Source organism: Fulmarus glacialis, unplaced genomic scaffold (genome assembly GCF_000690835.1).
Source record: "Fulmarus glacialis isolate BGI_N327 unplaced genomic scaffold, ASM69083v1 scaffold28502, whole genome shotgun sequence".
In the NCBI taxonomy this organism is placed as follows: Eukaryota; Metazoa; Chordata; class Aves; order Procellariiformes; family Procellariidae; genus Fulmarus; species Fulmarus glacialis.
In genome coordinates this window covers 1-12,173 of record NW_009196350.1, presented here as the reverse complement: position 1 = coordinate 12,173, position 12,173 = coordinate 1, and the positions used below count along the sequence as shown (strand labels likewise).

General features: G+C 42.5%; 1 protein-coding gene across 1 annotated transcript; it reads left to right on the top strand.

Annotated features, from left to right (window-relative positions):
- The first annotated feature begins 49 nt into the window (after positions 1 to 49).
- On the top strand, positions 50 to 8,185 carry STMND1 (stathmin domain containing 1). The gene is given in 6 exon segments (XM_009572182.1): positions 50 to 133; positions 997 to 1,177; positions 3,335 to 3,489; positions 7,378 to 7,503; positions 7,930 to 8,147; positions 8,149 to 8,185. Coding segments are annotated over 6 exon segments (801 nt in total).
- The last annotated feature ends 3,988 nt before the right edge of the window (positions 8,186 to 12,173 follow it).

The following is a 12,173-nucleotide window of genomic DNA, read 5'->3' as shown; positions in this document are numbered from 1 at the left end:
CTGCTCCCTGGACTTGCAGCAAGGAGAAGCAGATGGTCACAGTTTCACCATGGGCTGCAGTATTTCTAACAGGGTCACTGTCACGCGGCTGTCTTCTGAGGAGCTACAGAACACCCAGGAAGCCAAAAGCCAGGTAGTGACTTCTTCCAAACAGACTCTGTACAAAGTATGTTAGGAGATGTCTTAGCATGCGAGTGTACAAGGACATACGGATACAGAGAAATGGTTTTTCTGATGTTAACTGTAGCTCTGAATCTGTCGGGGAGCTCTTTAAGAGAAGGGCTATCACTCACTCAGCTTAATACAACCCTTATGCTACAGAAGAAGCAGACTCACCATTTGGCCATATGCATGACCAGATTTTACAGCACCTGAAAAGTGGCTTTTCGCAGTCTGTCTCACTTGCCTTATTAAAGATACAATTAGAGGCACTTATCTCCCACACCAATGATGAATTGCAACACTGCAGCAAGGTAGGTTTTGCCTCAAAAAGTTATTATGAGGCAAGGGGCTTGTATATATGCAAATATTATCGGATACAGGTGCACAGCCAATTTGTGAAGTTTGAAGAGTTGCATTGGCTCAAGCCCAAACATACAGAGAAGAGACAACAAAACATCTAGGCTCTAATCCTGCATTCTTTGGAGGTTCAAAGCTATTGTTGAGAAAGTGCACAGGTTAACACCTTACCAAGTGCTAGTTTAAAACTCAATTTTGAATTTCTAGCCAATGATCCAAACACAGAAGGCACTTAAAGTACTGAATATAGCCAATATAGCCAACTGGATTAGGACACATTTAGGTTTAAGGTCATTGCTTCCTTTCCAAAATGCTCCAAAAGACCTTTCCTCACCACCAACATCCACCTGTGACAGAACTTTTTTTGCCTTCTGCTCCACTCAGAACCTGCCAATTCTATGGGACTATTCTAGATACCACCTTAAATGTTTAGAAGCCCAAGGAGCTTGTCTCATTTGTTTCTTCATTTTCTTGTAGACTAAAAATGACAGCATTGCTGGAACAGAGGCTGTCCCTTCACACAATGGGGCAGCTTGGCAAACAGGCACTTCAAAGGATGGAGCCAAACTTGAAGATGAGACCAGTGAGGGAGACTCCCCTGAAGAACTACCAGAAAGATTTACATCTTCTCAGAAAAGCAGCAATGCACAAAGCACAGGTAAATGGTAACTGAAGTTCACACCAGCTCCACAAATGGAGACCTAGGAGCAAATAATCTTGAAAGTCTATTTCTACAGCCAACTTCTATACCAAGAAACGTTCATGCTGTGATACCGCAAGGATTGAGCTCTTAGCACTGGTTTAAAACCATGCAATAGTAGCAGAAAGTATTTCCTAGCTGATGATTATATTCTGCAGCATGACTCAATCCTCACTACCAGAGCAGGCGGCAGAGTAGATACTTTTCTTGGCAGGCGCCTGGAACAGATCAAGACAAGCAGCTCAGCCTTGGCCCCAGGGATAGCCCTCTCTAACTGGGATTATGGCACACTGGGAAGATGCATTGGCCACACGAGAGCTGTCAGTCTGCTGTTACAATGAGTCAGTTTTTACAACAGAATGGTTAATGCAACGCCCCTGACTAGCATCAGGTAAAGACACTAAGAAATAGCAGGTTATTCCTTAAGTTTGCAACCAAAAGTTGCAGGGCCAGTTATCATAAAAAGAAAACCATAAAAATTCCAAAAATCATCATGACGATAAGTAAAAGTCTGCTAAGAATTTTTTTTTTTTTTTTTAAATTACAAGTGAACACTTAAATCCAAACTTTTCTATAATCTTGGGACACCACTGTAGTAAGAGTTGCTAATGGAAAAGCAGCACCATCTTTGGCACATTTAAACCCCCTAATTTTGTAGTTTAAGTCTTGTATTTTTCAAGTGCCATGAACAGCTTACATTTCACAAACACACTAAATGGAAAATCTACAGTGGTTGTTTACTCTTTGTAATAAACAGGGGTTGCAATAAAATATTTCAAATTGAACACAAAAGGAATAATTACCGGTGTTTGCTATTCATTAAAGAGGACTTAACTCCTAATGCTACAGAAGGATGTGATAAAAGGATTTCATTTCAGATTGAACAAAATTGTTTGCTTGTGCTGAAATAGTGTTTCATTTCATTTCAAGCTCCTTTTCCTCCCACTTGCCAAAAGATAACTTCACAGGAAATTTCTAAGCAGAAAGTTTTTGAAATCATGCTTCAATCTTCTGTTTCAAGACAAAAAAACTATACCATACCATAATATTTCAACTACGTTTTTCTCCTGAATGAATAGATTAGTAAAACCAATACAAATTCACATCACTTGTCAACGTTGCCCACTCATCATGCTTTTATTTTTTGCCAAGATATGTTTTGCTGTATACTGGCTTCTGACATTCATGTGTTCTGACTGACAGCTGAACCCCAGTGCTTTTTGGGTGACTGGTTCAGTTATTTTAGGAGAGGTATGGAGTCAGCTTCTACAAGATGGTAGGTGTTCTGGTTTGTTTTACAGCTAAAAAACAAGCCAACGTTGTCATACCCACTCTGCTTATAAAAGACTGGCAGATGTCAAATAACTGCGATTTTGATTTGGTCCAAGCATTCTTCATACAAAAGCTCTATCTTCTGCCAATAGAGGTTGGGCAGATGGTAGAACTGTCAACTGAGGGTTGAAAACTCTGATGGGTCTTGGCAATAAAGTTGTTCGTTGTTTATTCATGTCTAATACGTGGAAACTAAACAGCCACTCAGAAGGGTTATCAAAATAATTTGGGTTTTATTCTTAATTGCTGTTTATAAATATATAATTAAGTGTTGGAATGCTTATGATCACTCAAATGCAGCAATGCTGTTACAACAAAAATCATAACCATGAAAGCATATGAAAGTTTGGGTTCATTTAACAGAAGAGCACAGTGATCTTTACAAGACAGTCCATTAGCAGGCTTGTACTATCCCGTCCCAGCCTGGCTTTCTCTGACCAGATCACAGGACCCTTGAGAACTTGAACTTTAAAGAGCTCCCTATGAACCCTCTTTGGGAACATGCTCAAAATTGGCTTCCATGCTTTCCTGAGTGTGCCCCTCTGAGTGTAACTGACTACAGTGAGAAACTGAACTAGGTGCCTGCGCCGTTTTTGAAGCCACTAAAAAGCTTACTGCAAAGTTTAAGCAGTGAAAAGAGCCTCGAGCAGGCCTTCTCCCCCGGATGTTCTCAGTATGTAACCTCTCAAATAAAAACTCTGGCATTGGAAACACATCACGAAGTTTTGTTTGAATGCCAAGTGCTCTGTAAGTATTAAGTTTTAATGTTTTCATCTTTTGAAGACACACTGCTCACCAGCGAGTTCACCAGTAAATCACGGCCCTTACAGGAAACAGAGAGGCAAAAGTCGTCAGACATTCTTGAGGAGCTGAGGATGCAGGGAATAATCAAGAGCCAAAGTACCACTGCCAGGACTGGAGAAGTATATGAAAATAAGGTGAGTGTCATTATATGAGGCAGGACCCCTGCTACAGCTCTGACCCTGCTGTGAGCACCCTGAGATTCAGTTTCTGCACACACAAAGCATCCAGGCATATCTCCTCTAAGAATTTAGAAGCAAGTTGTTAAACAACAGAGAACTGCATTATGGGGATGTTAATACAACAGAAGCTGGCAGCAGTTTTCAGTTTAGATCTTCCAGGCTTGTTTCAAATGGGGACAAAAGAGACAGTGACAGTACTAAGAACTTGCTCATCGGAAAATCTCACTGGAAGTTACATGCCACAAACTTGTTTCCCAAGTCCATAAAACTAGAAGAAATACTGCTGTCAGGGCTTATAATTACCCTTAAATTAAGACCTCAGAAATCCTAAATATTCACACTTCTGAGAAATCTACAGTTCACATTTGATCTCAGACTAAGAAACCATTACAAAATGGATTTTTTTAAAAAATGATAGAACTGGTATTTGAATAAGAAATTTGTGTCCATTTTCTTTTCATTCTGAATGATAACCTGAGGTTTATTTTGGTTTCTGAACTCAAGTTCATTCCTTGTTGTCAAGCATTGTGTTAAGGATCAGATGCCTTTTCCAGACAGGGTTTCTAGTACAGACATCAGGAGGGAGAAGGTCTTCAGGGAGTTTGTAAGCAGTTTAACGCATCTGTGTATATGTATCATCCGAAGCATGATCCCACCACTACTTGGACACAGGAACAATTCAAGCTCAAACCAAGGATGATCCTGAGTAGCAAGCCATTCACACATCTCTAACCTTGGCCACTTATATTATTGAAGATCAAACAGAAACTTTCATAAGAAGGACTAAACAAGCAAGTGCCACCTTACAGCCTGGCCACTGGTGCTGCCTAACACATTTCCTATTGCCAGCACTTTGGAAAATGGTGCTGGAGGGTCTCCGAGTACAGCATCTCCATAGCCTTTACTTACTCAAAAAAAAACCGTCTGAGGGAAGTATCTGAGAGGATTATCCTCTCTGTGGCTAAAGTTAGGTAACATACTGCAGGCAGGTTTTTGTATTTTTCCCCTTCATAAGATAGGTGACTGACTGTTCTTTTTTCCCCTCCTGTATTAAAAAGCTGTCTGGTATTAAATTACACATACTCTTTTATTGACAGAAACTCAGTCTGTGCTATTTCTCCTTAGAGAATTTCTATCCTCCCAACAGGAGGATTTTTGTCTTAAAATCAGTACAGCTTTTAAAAATGAACGTCATACTTTTCACTAACAAAGCCAACTTTTCCAAGTGATATTTTACATTTGAGCTGGGCCCACTGCTGGGTAACCAACAAGTGAAAACATAAATCTGTCATTAGCTGTTAACTATTAGCTCTCCCGTAGTAGCAATAGAAAATTTGGCCTGTGCTACCTCCTGGAAGAATTATTTATTCCATTAGAGCTCAAATCCAGCAGATTACCTTTGAATAGAGGGACTAAATGCACTGAACACAGATGCAGTCGAAAAGGTTTATTACCCAGACATATTCCAATTACAACATGCAGCTCTGGATTTTGAGCATTAACACACAGGTAAATTCGCATCGGAAATTTTGGAATTGACGAAGAATAAGCATGAACAGCTTTACGCCAAATTTCAGTCCAGCACTAGCTTCAGTGAAGAAATGAGCTCACAGACCTCACAGCACTATGAAAGACGAGTACAACAAGGTTTGAGATTATTTTTACAATAATATTGGAGATAGAGATATCCTTGCAAGAGCTTTCCCTTCCTGTGCATAATTCTGCTCGATATAAGTATCTGCATCCCTTATGCTTTGGCAGCATTACCCATCTTCTCCAGATTTCTTGTCATTGCCAACACTGTAAAACAGCTACACTAGAAGCCTTCAGTCTTTTGACCGTCCCTCACTATCCTGAACAAAGGAACTCCAAGCAGTACAGGTTAAGATGCCTTGTTACACCGGTTTCTAAGTCTTACTGCTCTAAAGGAGCAGTACTTCTGAGAGCAACGTTTTATGGGTCTAGCGTAACAAAGCCAAGGAAGAGCCATACACGCCACAGGATAAACCAGCCTCTACAATTTTAACAGTGCCTCTTACTAAAAACGCCAGCAGAGCCAGAGCTTCCACCTAAGATACAGGTATCAAGGCTTCTTTGCATGATTACATTTCAGCGTTTAGGGAGGGGGGGGGGAAGTAACTCCTGTTTTTCCCTCCAGTGCTTCAAAAACATTGTGTAGAATCATAGAATATCTCAAGTTGGAAGGGACCCATGAGGATCATAGAGTCCAACTCCCTGCTCCTCGCAGGACTACCTAAAACTAAACCGTATGACTAAGAGCGTCATCCAGACGCTCCTGGAACTCTGACAGACTTAGTGCCATGACCACTTCCCTAGGAGCCTGTTCCAGTGACCGACCACCCTCTCAGTGAAGAACCTCTTCCCAATGTCCAAAGAATCATAGCTGATGTCAAACATGAAAGTGTTTAATCCTCACCCCTGAAGAGTTACATTAAGCTCTTAATAAACAGCCCTACTCCCAAGAAGTGGCAGGAGTTGAATTGCAGGCAGCACTGGACACTTTAGTTCATTAGAGCACTAGCATCTGGAGGGTATCATCTATCAGGTAGCTTTTTTCCAAGTCTACCTTTAGAGGCACCCCTATGTGTGTGAGCTAGAGGGTATGCAAAAGGACCAAAAGCTGTACTTTCAAATAGAACAGTCTATGGGAATTTTATCCACTTACCATGAGTTATCATTTACAAGGGATGCACACAGGTTATTATTTTAGCATTTCCATTGCTAAACCCCTTTCAGTGTGGGTTCGTTGAAGCTGTGAGGGCTCTTGATCTCCCAAAACTGTTTAGCTCAAAGATAAGTTATTTTCTCAGCTTATATAGACACAGAACAATCTGGAAAGCAACCTGCTTGCTGAATACTCTGTTTAGTTTGGACATATTGGGAAGAATTTTCCATTCATCTCTTCCTAGGCAGTCCACAGTTTATCTTGGGTAAGGAATGACACGCTCAGTATGCAATACCTTCCCACTTTGGGCTTCGCTAGAATGGCCTTTGTCATTGGATAGAAGAGTTTCTTTTTTTTCTTTCAAAAAGTCATTTGTTTCATTTTTATGATGATTGAACATTGCTTTGTTCAGACTTTTTGCGTCATCTGCATTCAAAAAGTCTCCTTTGTATATCAGTTTTCTTCCTACTGATTCATGATCCACCTTCATCTCACTAAATGAGTCATCTTCTATACTATTTGCAGCACTTAACACTTCTGGCAGTGAGGCCTGACTTCCAGAGTTATTTATGGCAATAAAAGTCTGGGGAGCAGATAACTCAGGAGACTTGTAACAGGATAGCAATTGTTTCAACCCTAGGTCCTTGGTGTGGGTTTAACACTGCTAAAACTGCTTATCATACAGAAAATAGTAGAATTCAGCCTCCTGGCTGATCAAATAATCACTGCATCTTTCCAGGAGTAAGTGCTACCCTCAGCAGCAGAGCTCTAGGATTGGGCTGCTCATTTGTATGCAGCAGAGGCCAGCAGTACCATTATTACTAAGCTCTAAAAAAACCATTCTTAAATATCTTCAGTAATAATAAAGTAACTTTCCTAAATACTTAGGGTCCCATTACCAAATCCCCATATCTGCTGGGTGTACAGCAACATTGCAAGCTTCACAGGCCCATCACTCAGCAGAAAAAGGGAATTCTCACCGCAGACAACACTTGCTCATGAGTGAACACTGAGGTTATTAGCACATCATTATTTCTAGGCTTTCATTGGTATCAGAGTCCATCACCTCCATGCATGAAAAAAAGCAGAAGGCAAGCAGCAAAGTGTCACCCCAACATCAAAATATACTTTGCTGAAAGCTTTTAATGTCTCTACAGAGAGATGCCCTGGAAAAGATACTGAAGACACCACCAGATAGGCTGGAAAAAATTCAGTTTGGAAACAAGGAAGTGGCTGATTTTACAGTGAAGGACATGAAGTCTTCTGCTGAAGCGAAAAAACAGGTCATCTAATTCTGTTGTGTATTTTTCCAGTGTTTGCTTTATCACCTAAAACCCTCTACTTTTTATAAATTGAGCTAGTGCAGACAGTTTATGTACAACCTACTACCAAAGCCTGATTAATGGCAGCACAGTGGGTCCTATATTCATCTCATAGATGCTGGAAGTCCAGGTTTATTTTTGCCAAAAGCCTGGAAGATTACTCTAAAAATATGCGTAAGAGAGGAAACTTCTGGAGCAGTCTTTTTTTTCCTATAGCAAAAGATGCATCTTCCACGGACACCAGAATAAATTGACTAAATTCAGTGCTAACTGGAAGAACATTCTGATCACATTTGGGTAGAAAGAGAGAACTGCTGCATGTGTTTGACACGTATCTACTGCCATCCCTCATTACAAAGCATTAGGTTTTTTGTTGTTTTGTTCTAGGTTAGGGAAGAGGAACTGAACAAAATGCCACAACACATCACATTTTTTGCCCACTAAACTACAGGTAAACAGACTGAAAAGGACTGCCCAAGTTATGAAAGTCAAGGAGGTACAGATACCCCTCAGCCCTCACCTTTAGATGGTGAGCCAGGGGTACTGCTGAAGGAAATAACTGCAAAAACAAACGATTATACCAAGGACTCTGTCATCAAGTCTGATAACTTACAGCTGCATCAATGAAACGATCTGGATCTAAGCTGTCTTGGAAAAATGAAGAACTTCCCTGCTCCCTGCAGCTGCCTTTTTTTGGGGCATAAGTAAATCATTTATCAGGGGGTACAGCCGAGACTTGCTGCTACTCATCTCACCTGCTATCTAATCTTAATTGTTACACACTAATTGAAAGTAACAAAACAAATGAGAAGAGCCAGGAAGATGCAAATTAGTCACCAGCCAGTCACTAAGTTCAAGCACACACACATTATCATGATTCTATCAAATTTACTTTTTTATTATTATATTATTAAATTCAGCTTACTTCTTGGATGGCTCCATGAAGAGCCCTTTCTCTAGGGAACAGGAGGTTGGAAAGGCATTGTATACACACGGGAAGGCACAAAAGCAGGAGCATGCAGGGAAGAAGCTGTGACCAGCAGGGATTTGGGGCAGTAGAACATGGTGGGACCCCAAGAGTAAGAACAAAGACTTTTCACTTACTGTGCAAAGCAACTGGCAAAAAGGTGAGAACTTCAGATACTAAGGTGACAACAGGCCCCAAGAACATCTATTTGGCAAGCATTGAGCATACAAAAGAAGGACAGAACAAGTACTGAAACTACAATGGAGAAAACTGGGCTAAGATACACAAAGCACAGGTGGGTTGTCCACACATTTCTCTTAGAGTGGTGTGTTTAGTCAGTCTTTTGACTTTGGAATGCCCCATGCCCTACCTCCAATGTGCATGCAACATTTACTACAGCCAGCTCTTCCAAAAGCAACAAGTGAGCCAATTGTACCGTTTATGCTCTCCTTGCTATCAGCCCTGCCACCCCATTCTGGTCCATCTCTAAACATGTCTATCCCCACTTCCATTTGGAACACAGGCTCTACCCATCTCCCTCCCCCACCAATCCCACACCACACTCACCTCTGCTCCTACCCTGGCTTTTTACTTTCTTACCTCCAGCTACAGGTGACACATTCTTCCTTTCCACCTTCTGAGCCAAGGAAATTCAGCTGTAGCACAGAGCGACTCTTCTCTTAAATCACAGGCCAGGCACTGCAGAACAGCCAAAAAGGTAGTCCCTATTTTTACAGTCTCATGGTAGCTCTCCCTATCAGCCTCAGGAAGAAAAAAGCTTTCCTGCTTCCTCTCCTCTTGCCAGACATGTGCTAAATCACTAAGGGGAGGAGCAAGAGCTCATCTCGCTTCCTGAGCAGCTGGGATCCCACCTGAGGAGCTGAGTAAGGCAGCCCACCAGAAAGAGCCTCTTCTTTCAGCCCAGCTCCAGGCCCGGCCGAATTGGCAGGTTTTGTCAAAAAATTCTATTAGCAATAGAAAAGAAAACCTGAAAATCACCCTGTATTGCCCAGAAAGAACAGTAGAAAAACAGGAAAAAGAGAAAAAAACCTTAGGAAACAGAGAAACTTTACTCAGCTGGTTCAAAATTAAGCAACAACCTGACAAATAGGAGAAGTAAGAGATCTGAGGGTACATTCTCACCACACAGTTAATCCAGGCTGTTCACTGAATTTTGTCTCTTAGGTACTTTAAACTAAGGCTACCTGGCCAGGCTTGGAATAAAAACTGGTGTGTGTATGTGTATATATATCCATATGGACTGTTCCACCAAGTTAGAGTAATTTGCCTCCCCTTGCAGTGAAGTTACTCAAGTGCTAATAGTCTCCCAGTGCCTTCCCATAGTTTCAGAAGGACAAACAATGGTCTGTCCACAGCCAATGCCATTTCTTCCACTATTTCCTGGGTGAGGGTCTTAGCTCCCTGCAGCACAAAGCTCGATAAGCCCTTGTGATACAGAGAGAAGCACAGCATCAGGAAAGGTGCCCTTTTGTAACAGGACCACTCATGTGCTTCTGCCTGGCTCATCTGTGTATCAGACGTAATTGCTAGTCTCTCAAATCAACTATGCAGCAAAGATACCCTGAAAAAAGCAACAAGAAACAAGAGGGCCTTTGCAAGTGTCATTCCTAATAGCAGTCTACTTAGAAAAACTTCCTAGAATCCAGGATTCGAGATGAAGCTGTGGCACAGTGTAGTTCAACTGGTGGGCTGAGAAGTGATGCTGTCTAGCTTGTCAGCTTTACTCGGGGAGGGCAGAAGACCTGTTTCAGAAGTGAAACACTCTGAGCACATCCAAGAGTTTAAGCCCAGAGCAGGTAACTTTTCCACATCCACCTCACGGGGCAGCATGGGTATGAAGGCAGGTAGCCTGGTATATATTTTGTCAAGGCGTTGTTGTGTTGCCTGGCTGACCCCATTAGACCACTGGAAATAACATTCTGAGTCTCTCTAGGACACGTGTCGGAAGTGGCTGAAGACTGTGTACAAGCAGTGGAAGGCAATCTCAGAAAAAATGCATGGATTTCTCCTTGTACAATGTTCACAACAACTTTAATTGTTGCCTCTGTTAGGAGGATCTGCTGAAACCCACAATTTCATGCTTTTTGGCACAGTAAGTTTCTGAGCCTTTTCCTGCAATAGAAGCTTCAAACTCTTAGTTTGGCACACAGTTTAAATCTTTCCTGAACTTGGAAATCATTTAAAAATAAAGATCAAATCTCTCTGTTGAGTAAACTTGTGTTTGTATTACTAATAAGAGCAGCGGTTAAAGCCTGCCTTACTGAATTGTGTATTTATCTGAACACTGATCTAACTCCCATTGAAAAACATGTCTTTCCATTACTTTCAGTGGATGTTGGCCTTGTCTTGATGCATAAGAGAAGAGCTAAGCAGGGAGAACAAAGCTGTGTTTCTGAGCAAAGGAACAGCCTGCTGTTTCGACTGAGTTCAAAGGAACAAGATGTTGTGAATATTCCTGTGTATAAAATTACACTGAGATATAACTGACAACTGCAGGGGCTCCTAGCCATGGCTAACTGCTTTCACAAAAAAAGCAGGGCAGCAAGTAGGTGCCAGGTGTCTGCTTTTAAAATGCCTTCAAGTATTTAATGTTCTCCTGTTTGACTGGTAGGTCTCTTACCAAAGACCTCAGTGCACAGTTCAGCAGTGCCCATGACCAAGCACCACTGACTTGTGTCACGGCCACATGTGCACTAATCTCTGTCCATTGACAGATCTGGAAAAGGCAACAGGTAGGCAGTAGGAACCCACAGCACCATAGCAACTGTGCAAGAGAGCACTAGTCTCCCTGTCAGCACTGATCTCTCTCTCCTAGCCATGAATGAAAACAGAGACACACACAAGCCTAAGCAAGGGTGACTTGAGCAAAGACACCTTTTCTCCCATGCTAGGGCAGAGATAGGAGGGGACGCAGAAGCATCTCAGTAGGCCAAACCATCCAGGGCTCCCTCTCCTCAGACACTTACAACCATCATGGACTTACTTCCATAGAAGTGGTTTGCCTGAATTTGCTGCCTTGAGCTTTGCCGGAGGGCAGCCACTTTCTGAAACTGAACTCGAACTGGCGGAGCAACTGGGTGAACAGAGCACGGACATTTGAGTGTGGCAAGCATCAGGATCACCGATGCTCAGGTTTATCTGCAGGCTAGAGGATTCCTACCCTTGCCATTCGGGGACTTCTTCTCAGTCTCTGCTCTAAACCCCACAGATGCCTTTGTGAGAGACTATAAGTCCCTGCCTCGGGTAATATGTGGGGGGAGGCATTTTGGAGTCTCCGGCTCACATGATGAAGAAATGGTCAGCAAACAATGCTGTAACACCTAGCCAAACTCCTCTGAGCGTAGGGCTTTGTGCAACTTGCCTGCGGCCCCTGCCTCTCCCCATTACAGGGATTTTCTCTGGCATTTTACTGGAGTTCCAGCACAAAATGTGCCAGGCCCGTGTGCTGCCTGACAGAGGAAGCGCAGGGGCAGCTCACCAGTGGTAAGCAGGGAGAACAAAGCTACATTTCCGTGCAGGCTGGTGGCCTCACCAGGGCCCTGGGAATCTCCCCATCCCTCTCGAGCGTAATTCATCCAGCTGTTCCCAGGGACAGCTTCTGCATCTTCAATCCCATCCACGCTCACGCTCCTCCCGGTCCTGC